The sequence below is a fragment of the Sinocyclocheilus grahami genome, unplaced genomic scaffold (genome assembly GCF_001515645.1).
Source record: "Sinocyclocheilus grahami isolate Dianchi unplaced genomic scaffold, SAMN03320097.WGS_v1.1 scaffold257.1, whole genome shotgun sequence".
Classification (NCBI taxonomy): domain Eukaryota; kingdom Metazoa; phylum Chordata; class Actinopteri; order Cypriniformes; family Cyprinidae; genus Sinocyclocheilus; species Sinocyclocheilus grahami.
In genome coordinates, this window is record NW_015505436.1 from 1,486,880 (window position 1) to 1,496,509 (window position 9,630).

The following is a 9,630-nucleotide window of genomic DNA, read 5'->3' on the forward strand; positions in this document are numbered from 1 at the left end:
GGAATAAAATCAGGCCTTGATAGACCTTCAAGTAGATTTTAATGTCTGCTTTTGTTGATTTCGATATTGTTGTGATGGTATGACGTCGAGGGAATGACATTTTTTGAGTTTTTTCAAAACAAATCGATTAAAAGTTGGACTTGCTAGCACAGTAGCTAAGTGAGTTAGCAATTAACTTTGAATTTTTAAATTAATTAATTGATTGTTTCTCAATTAAAATAGCCTACTGAAATAATCCGTTTTGGTAAGGACACCTAAATCTCTCAGATCATTTTGTCAAAGTTTAAAACAAATGAATGACATTTCTGTTCTTCAAACTCTCACTTATTTACATTATATCTTAGTTTATTTTTCAATTTCTTTGATAATTATATAAATGCCAAATTAGTTGAAAAAGTTTTTAAGAAAAACAACAACAATTTAGAAGGGAAGTTAAGAAGTCTGGGCGAGAGACATGCCCAAAATTGGGGAACTGTGGCAAATGCATAGCATTTAAAAAATCTTAAAAATTAGGAACAATTGAAAAAGTTTGTTAGAAAAAAATTGTCTCTTTAAAATCATCCTGGGGACAGACTATTTCTCCTAATGGAAGAATCATCTTAGTTTTTATCATCATCATCGTTATTATTTATTTTATAACATGACCGTTTACGATTATAGCATTTACAAGAAATAAATCCTAAACATAACATAGTAGTGGCCTTGTAACACTGTAAAAAGTAACACTGAAAGGACATTACAACTCTTCGTAACGGAGTGAACACACCTACATGTCCACAACTTTCAACTGTTGCCACCAGAATTAGCATGTCTTTGTTCCTCCCATTGAATTGCTAATTTTAGCAGTTCTCTGTCACTCTCTCCACTGAGTGTCTGCATTTTGTACATGTAATTACTAACAGGTTTGTTTAGGTAAACTAGTTTCCAATGATAAACTGAACTGATATGGAAAAATATTAATTACAAGAGTAGACTTTTCTATATCAATAAGATGTTCTCATGCATGGTTTGCATTGAATAGAAAGTATTAAACCAGACAACATCTTCAAAGAAATGCTGCTAGTTTTCTTCACTTTTAATAGTAAATTTTCAATTTAAACTCTTGGTGATTTTTAGTGGATTTGTGAAATCAGTTTACACAGCTGTAGTTTCTCACATTAACCATCAACATGATCCAAAATTGTAAAACTAAAGCTTCCAAAAGTGAGTTTTCACAGCAACGCTGTAGAAGATCTATTTTTGTTTATCCACAGAAACTGTCAGAGAACAGTTAAAAACCTTTTCCACTATAAAGAACCTTTTGTCCAATGGAAAGGTTTCATGGATGTTAAACGTTCTTCAGTGTTAGTTTTACTACATTTGATTGCAGCTTTTGATACAGTTGACCATTCTATTTTAATTAATACATTGAGAACATACATGGGTCAGGGTTTTGGGACGGTGTTGGATTGGTTTGTGTCTTATTTATCAAACAGGACATTTGTAGTGTCAGTTGGAGATGAAGTATCCCAACGTACTGACATTTTATGTGGAGTTCCGCAGGGATCCCTTTTAGGACCAATTTTGTTTTCAATTTACATGCTTCCTATAGGTGATGTAATCCGAAAGCATAATATAAATTTTCACTGTTATGCAGATGACTTACAATTATACTTATCATTGAGTTCCAAAGATCTGAATAGTTTGGATGTCCTTCAGGCATGTTTAACTGATATAAAAAATTTGGATGGCTCTAAACTTTCTGCAGTTAAATACTGAATTTTTTTTTGTTATAATTGGTCAGAGCTCGAGTAATCAGATTGAGCTTGTTCTAAATAGTGTTTTTCCAAATAATAAACAGGTAGTAAGAAATTAGGGTGTTTATTTTGATACTAATTCAAATTTTGAAAATGTCAAGAAATCAATCTTGTTTTTATCAGTTAAGAAATATTTCTAAGGTGAGACGGTTTTTAAATTGAAGGATACAGAGAAACGTATTCATGCTTTTATTTCTTCCCGTCTTGACTATATGCCTTGTTTTCTTCTTTTAATCATCATAATTTATCACGTTTACAATTAGTGCAGAATGCTGAAGCCAGATTATTGACACTAACAAAGTTTTTCATCATATTACACCCGTTTTAGCTTCTCTACATTGGTTACCTATTTATTATAGGATTGATTTCAAGACTTTATTATTGACATATAAAGCGTTAAATGGCTTGGCACCTATGTATTTAGCTGAGCTTCTGAGACCGTATGAAACAGGGAGCTGTCTTCATTCTTCTTTTAAAGAATTGCTGGCAGTTCCAAGAACTAGATATAAAACCAAAGGAGATAGAACATTTGCAGCCAACAACCACAAAGTATCAACCCCAAAGTAATACTTTTTATCTTTACTTTGCACCATATATTTAACGATTTATCTTTTTAAACCTACACATTTTTTTGTTCATTAAAAAAATGATACAATAAATGTGACTTTTTATTTCAACTATTTATTTAGGTTTTTTTATTCTAACTATCTATTTTAATATTTTATCTAATGGTCACATCTCATTTTGGCAGTAATAAAAGTTCTAGAGTCTCACTGAAACTGTGAAAATGTCTTAAGTTTGTGGCTTATGTAGCCAATCTGATTATTGGAAATATCATGGCCATGGTATTTATAATTGAACTATATGTTAAAGAAACAGACAACTTCATTTCAAGTTAATAATTTTCAAATCAGTTTTGTATATTATTCATTCATTACATTTAGTGCACTTCCAGCACATTTATTCGCAGGTAGGATGTAATGTGACATATGCTAATTAATTTTCTATAATTGTATAGACACACAAAGTAGGGTAAAGGCAGAAGAATATATTTTTTTCTTTTCTTTTTTCTAGTTCAGTTCAGGTACTAAGGTGCCTTTGACACCATTAATGGTCTTTTCTGTGCGTCTCTGTCCCTAGTTACCTGAGTCACCTAAAAGGATAGGTGACTCAGGTAACTAGGTAACTAGGACTTCCATTGTATGGACAGAAACAGTTGGTCACCGAATGTTGATTTTCGGTTGAACGATTCCTTTAAATGTCACCTTCACTTGTATATACTGTATGTGTACCAGATTTCCCTAGCCCACCAGTATCCAAATAGCTTTACACAATACCCCTATACAACCTGGGGCCATAACAGTTTGTTTTGTATTGCATATAGTTATCACCTAAAATAAATGTTTAAAATAATTTTGATATAAGGAAAGACGCCATTTCAGTTCTGTAAAGGTTAACTCTTGCATAAAAGCTTATGTAAAAATAAAACCCATGTTCAAAATGTATGAAAAATAATGCACAAGGTCAATAAGGGGGTAAAATTTGCATCAAGAGCTTTAGCTGCTACAAAAAAATAACATTGTTACAACTCATTCAAACTGTAATATTAAAGCTCTCATGAATTATTCAGCATCACTGCATCGATATGGAGGGCTACTGTATATGTTATAAAATATATTTATGCTCTGTGTTGATTTGTTTACATTTTAATTTGATGTCTTTGATGTTGTTCACCCGAAAATAAAAACTAACATCCCATTGATTTCCATGGTATGGATAAAATACCATGGACGTCAGTTGGGACCATCAACTGTTTGGTTACCAACATTCTTCAAAATATCTTCTTTGGTGGTCATAGAGGTTTGGAACAACTGACAGAGTTTTTGGGTGAACTACCACTTTAAGGTTTAACTATAGGACAATTGGTCTTTACAAAGTTGGCAAAATCTGACCCACACACATAGGAAGTGTTAAAATTGAAGTGGCAAGAAATGATGACATATGTGAAGATTTTCAGTTTGTATTAGATACTTGTTTTATATAATTTATTTATATATGCATACATACAGTATGTACTGTTTTCTATATAAAAGCAATTGTAAAGATACTTAGGACAGAGTTCTCCTATAGCTGGACTGTTGCTGCACTTCCGACAAGCCCTTCTGTCCTAAACAGAGAATTAGAGAGGTCTAGATAAAGTATGAACAAAATGCACAGACACTAATCTGTCCTATTCAAGGGTATCAAAACATGAAAGACAGATACATATAAAACAATATATATAGCCTACAAAACAATACATGAGCATAGTGAATGCATTAGGAATTGGGTCTGAATTCAGATCCTTTGAATCTTCAAATGATGCCATATCACTCCAGCAGCGGTTATACTTACGCCTCTCTCATGAACGTCTCTTGTGATATTCTGTCATCACTGGCTCCTTCTGGGAACTCATTGAAATTCTTGATGCCAAGTGTCTTCAGTGCTGTTGGGAAGCCATGTTGTGCGTATACAGAGTCAGACCATTAGTAATTCTTATACTCATGAATTGTAAACAAAATAACTTAAGTTTACATGGAAATGTACTGTAAAAGTCGCAGTGCATTCAGGTCATTATCAGGGTCAGTTGTTTCCCCATGACTTAGTACTTATACAATAAACCAGATACTGAACACGGTCACATTATTTGATAGATTTAAAGGAATAGTTCACCCAAAAATTTAAATTAGCTGAAAATCCAGTGACCCTCAGGACATCCAAGATGTAGATGAGTTTGTTTCTTCATCAGAACAAATTTGAAGAAATGTAGCATTACATCATTTGCTCACCAAAATCTGCAGTGAATGGGTGCCGTCAGAATGAGAGTCCAAATAGCTGATAAAAACATCAAAATAATCTACAATCACCAATCTATCAATTAACATCCTGTGAATCAATTCATAAACAAATACATTAAGATGTTTTTAGGTTCAAACAGTTACAATTCTCTATCCATTATATTGCTTTCTCCAGTGAAAAAGTTGTCTCGTCTGAATCAGGAGATAAATATGCACAGATCAAGCACTGTTTACAAGCGAAAACAGTCTAAAACAATTCTAAACAAATATGTCTGTGGATTTTAATGTGAGAGGACAGCACAGGATTTTTTCACTAAAGGAAGTGTTAGTATGGATTACGGACTGGAATTTTGGAATTTGAAGTAACAGGTTATCATAAAAATGCCTTAATGGGATAGTTCACCCAAAAATATATTTTTTTTATTAATTACTCACCCTCATGTCGTTCCAAACCCGTAAGAACCTTCATTCATCTTGGAAAGACAAATTAAGATATTTTTGATCAAATCTGAGAGACTGAATTTTCATTTTTGGTTGAACTAACCCTTTAATGATTTATTTGTTTCTTAGAAACACACTGTTTGAACGCTCATTCTGACGGCACCCATTCACTGCAGAGGATCCATTGGTGAGCAAATGCTAAATGTATATGTAAATGAGCAAATGTAATGCTAAATTTCTCCAAATCTGTTCTGATGAAGAAACAAATTCAAATACATCTTGGATGGGCTGAGGGTGAATACGTTTTCATTTTTGGGTGAACTATCCTTTTAACTTTGTTCAAGCAAGTAATGTAGAAGAACATTTTCAATAAAACCTTATTTTTATTTTTAAATAGTTGTTCATATGAATATCCACCAATGTGCAAGTCTCTATTTGATGCCTTTACATTTAAATATTAAAACTATTGCTAAAAACATTAATAATATGTGTTTAAACAAAAATCCTTAAAATGTCATGGATAATTGGCCTAATTTTTCTGGTATTTAAGCACTGGTATTTTGCTCAATCAGCAACTATGAAGCCTACTTAAATTTATAATACAATATAATATAATATAATCATTGAAATTCTTGAAATGTTTGTTGATGGGGTTTTTTCAAAACATCGACAAAAATTGTTTTTGAATTGGGAATTTCACTGCTTATATTATATTTCCATGCATTTGACAAACACTTTTATTCAGATGACCTCCTTTATATGTTACTGTAGTTAGTTACAGCACAGCTTTTCCCAAAATGACAAGGTCTTTTACAGCCTCTGCAACATTATGGCAGTTTTACCTTCTTTGTATTGACTGTAAGTGATCGAGCCTTGATGGGAAGGATCCAGGACTCCAAACAGCGTATCTAAGTTGGACTCGTTAAAGAGGCACGGAGGCTTTCCTGGATGAACTTCCGAAACTTTCAGCTTTTCAAGCTGGTCTATCAGAAATTCTCTAGGACGGTCTGTAACGGCAGAATTCATGAGACTGGGCATTAAGCTTCTCATTATTTTTCTGTTTCCCAAAAAAATGAACGGCAAGAAAGCAACTGGTTACTACTCTAGATGTCTAACTTACACACTACAAAAACGGTCCTTATTTATGACATCAAACTTTCAATTTCAAATTCAAATGTATGCTGATTAAGGTAAATGCGACACAGGTTACTCGGAGGTAGACGGTGAACTAAAGTAGTCTACCAAATCTACTCGAGTCAAAAGTCCCACCTGGTCTGTAGAAGAAGAGCATACTAGTTAAATTATCCATAAGCTCAATAATTTTGTGTTTCTCGAGGTATTCTGCTGCCTCGAGCTCCCGCGGCGATGACATCTTGGCCACCGGTGTTTATCAGTTGCGATGACACCGCGCATGCGCAGTAGAGGTGGCAGAAGTCCGCGCCCTGCTGTAGCAAGAGTTCCAGAGGGATTTTATTCATTATCTTGAATTATTAATAATAACTGAAGTTGTAATAAAGGAACTCGTCGTAGAAGACTGAAGCAAATTATTACTGGATCTCACCTCGGTTTAATATCAAGTCACTTCGACCGTTCGACCAAAGATGTGTTATTCCAAACCTGTGTGAAATGACTTCTTCTGCGGATCACAAAAGGAGATGTCAGACAGCTTCAGGCACCATTTCATATACTCTATGGGAAAAGATGCAATGAAAGTGAATGCTGATTGAAGCCTAACATCTCTCGTTTTGCTCTATTTGAGTGGACTTCCGGTCTAATCCTCTTCCATCTCTTCGTCTCTTTAGTCAACCGTGATATATGGTCATGTATTGTGAATTGTGTTACCAGCTTCCACGTAATTTACATGATATTTACATAACTTTGCATTTTTGTGTAATATTAATGTTTAATTTTGTATTATTAAATACAATAAATACTAACTAGCCAACAAGAAATAAACAGCTCAAATATGACAAATGTGTGAGAGTTTTACAAACTGTAGGATGTCAGTCGGGAAAACGAACCATAGGACAAAGATTCCTTTTTTATTTTTTGCATGGTATGATTCTTTTAATTCCCACGCACATGAAAATGAGTCTAAGCCGAGCACAGTAGTTGTCTGTTGTTTGCATTGCTTGTGGGGAAAAAAGTTTCTGAAATTCTGAGTATAATTTGCCTTGTTTAACCACTAGAGGGAAGTGCTTGAGACCTGTATGGGATGAGTTGATCTAATGGTAGAGAGCTTGTAAAGGGGAAGTACACGAAAGTGATCATTGCAGAAACTGAGCCTTTCTCCCTTTATTCAATGGTATTGATATATTATATTATATTATATTATATCAGTATGTTTTGCATTCTTTATGTCATGCATGTTCAGGGTGTAAGAGGCAGGGGAAACAAGCCCTTAGCAAGTCATTAGAAAATGTATTTTATTCACCTAAACATAAATTAATATTAATAAACAGTTACATACAAAGCTGTGTATAAAATCAATGTACATTTTAAAAAAAACATTATTGCTAAAACATTTCGTTCAGTTAGTCACTTTTTAAAACGTTTAACAAAACAAGATTTAAAGTGCCCCTATTATGCCTTTTCAAACATGACCTTTCATGCATGTGTCATGTAGCTGTATGTGAACATAAACTATCTGCAAAGTTGTGAAGCCGACAGTGCACGATAAATAAAGTTATTGTCTATCAAAAAAAAAAAAGAATCGGCTCGCAAACGCCTAAATTAGTCGTCACAAATTCTAATCTTATTCTGTTACGGCTCTACGTCACGAAGGAACACATTTGCATAATGTCCGCCCACGTTCTACATCGCCCTCTTGCCCGCCCACAAACAGTGCAATTTCCGTGTGGTTAACATCATGTCGAGAAGACGCTGTATCCTACGCTGTGAGAGTACATTTGTTTTATCACTTATATCTTATAATTACCACAAACTTGTTAACACTTGACACTCACCACTGAGAAACGTCCTGCTCCAGTCGTGCTTGCGAATCAGTCTCTTGTCGATCAGCCACTTCGACCGTTTCGTCGTCAGACTCCGGCTCGAATTGGTAAGGTACAATCGATACCATCTTTTCTATGTATTGACAAGTCTCCAGGGCTGTCATTCCGTCATGGCAATGGGCGTTTCGTTTCAGACACGCGCTGCCCGCCCACAAACAGTGCAATTTCCGTGTGGTTAACATCATGTCGAGAAGACGCTGTATCCTACGCTGTGAGAGTACATTTGTTTTATCACTTATATCTTATAATTACCACAAACTTGTTAACACTTGACACTCACCACTGAGAAACGTCCTGCTCCAGTCGTGCTTGCGAATCAGTCTCTTGTCGATCAGCCACTTCGACCGTTTCGTCGTCAGACTCCGGCTCGAATTGGTAAGGTACAATCGATACCATCTTTTCTATGTATTGACAAGTCTCCAGGGCTGTCATTCCGTCATGGCAATGGGCGTTTCGTTTCAGACACGCGCTGTACGCGGTAGACCAATCCAGAGCCAAGCTCTCTACGGCTCTGGACCAATCACAAATGACTGCGCCATCTGACCAATCACAGCAGTGAGGGCTCACGGAAAGGAGGAGTTTAGAGAGACTGATTCTTTGAACTGCTTCGCACGAGTCGTTTACGAATCATTTACAAATGAAGTCAAATTAAATCTATTTTCTGAGAAAACTAACGTGTTTTTTTAACCTTGCATGCATGTAAACCTGTTTTAGGAGACTCATAAAACAATATTAGCAACCTTAAAAATGGCATAATAGGAGCACTTTAAGAAGTGGGTCTACTTCAATTATAAATTAAATTAGGGGTTCAAGCGTGAAGACCACTTGGTGGCGCTACAACAGGAAAAAACTTGAAAATGGCTGTAACTACGGGTTAAGGCTGGAAGGTGTACTGCTGTGGCTACTGGGCATGCGCACATCAATATAGCTGTCACACTGTACAACAATAATTACAGTTTTTGCATTAATGTAAGGGGTAGGTTTAGGGTTGGGTAGGTGTAGACATTAATAAAAACAATCTAATAGGTAGAAAATTTTATTTATTGTTGGTTTCCAGCCGTAGCTGTATCCCTGCTAGCCACAGCCATAACTATGAACACGTTAGTCTGATTGACTTGAAATTTGGCATACAATGTCTTTTTGACCAATGTGCCACCAACATCTATAGGTGCTTTCACGCCATATCGTAATTACCGTAATTACGAGATTCCAACTTGAAAAAAGCATTCACCTCCTTGTAGAACTCGTAATTACAACTTGTGAACTGGGAGTTTTCTGAGAGCTACGGCTTGTACCAAGTGACCGCTGCACCTCACACAGAACCAGAGAAACATGGCGGCGCTTCCAGTAGTAAAATGTAATCAAGCAGTTATTTCGTAATATTTCTGTTTTAAAATTCGTGTAATTGACTTTTGCCAATGTAGATGTCTTCAAACAAAAGTAATGTGAACATAAATGAAAGACATGCAGCACAGAGTTAGATTTATAGCTGCCAGTAGCTTTCTTTCACGCGGGTTCATTTTGTTGACAGTCACTATAGAA

General features: G+C 35.2%; 1 protein-coding gene across 1 annotated transcript; it reads right to left on the reverse strand.

Moving 5' to 3' along the window:
• Positions 1-3,898: 3,898 nt before the first annotated feature.
• Positions 3,899-6,838, reverse strand: efcab10 (EF-hand calcium binding domain 10). Its single transcript, XM_016290353.1, has 5 exons — positions 6,636-6,838; positions 6,344-6,519; positions 5,917-6,081; positions 4,191-4,281; positions 3,899-3,963 (listed from the first exon to the last, which is right to left on the reverse strand). Exons 2-5 carry the CDS (start codon positions 6,444-6,446, stop codon positions 3,921-3,923), a joined length of 402 nt encoding a protein of 133 aa, XP_016145839.1. The 5' UTR covers positions 6,447-6,519; positions 6,636-6,838; the 3' UTR covers positions 3,899-3,920.
• Between the last annotated feature and the right edge of the window lie 2,792 nt (positions 6,839-9,630).

What these genes read in the sequence shown, in the direction of transcription:
- efcab10 (XM_016290353.1), bottom strand. Translation starts at nt 6,446, where the DNA reads ATGTCATCGCCGCGGGAGCTCGAGGCAGCAGAATACCTCGAGAAACAC. An exon ending in GCTCTTCTTCTACAGACCAG is followed by an intron (nt 6,082 to 6,343) that starts GTGGGACTTTTG and finishes CTGCCGTTACAG; the next exon opens with ACCGTCCTAGAGAATTTCTG. An exon ending in TTACAGTCAATACAAAGAAG is followed by an intron (nt 4,282 to 5,916) that starts GTAAAACTGCCA and finishes GCTTCCCAACAG; the next exon opens with CACTGAAGACACTTGGCATC.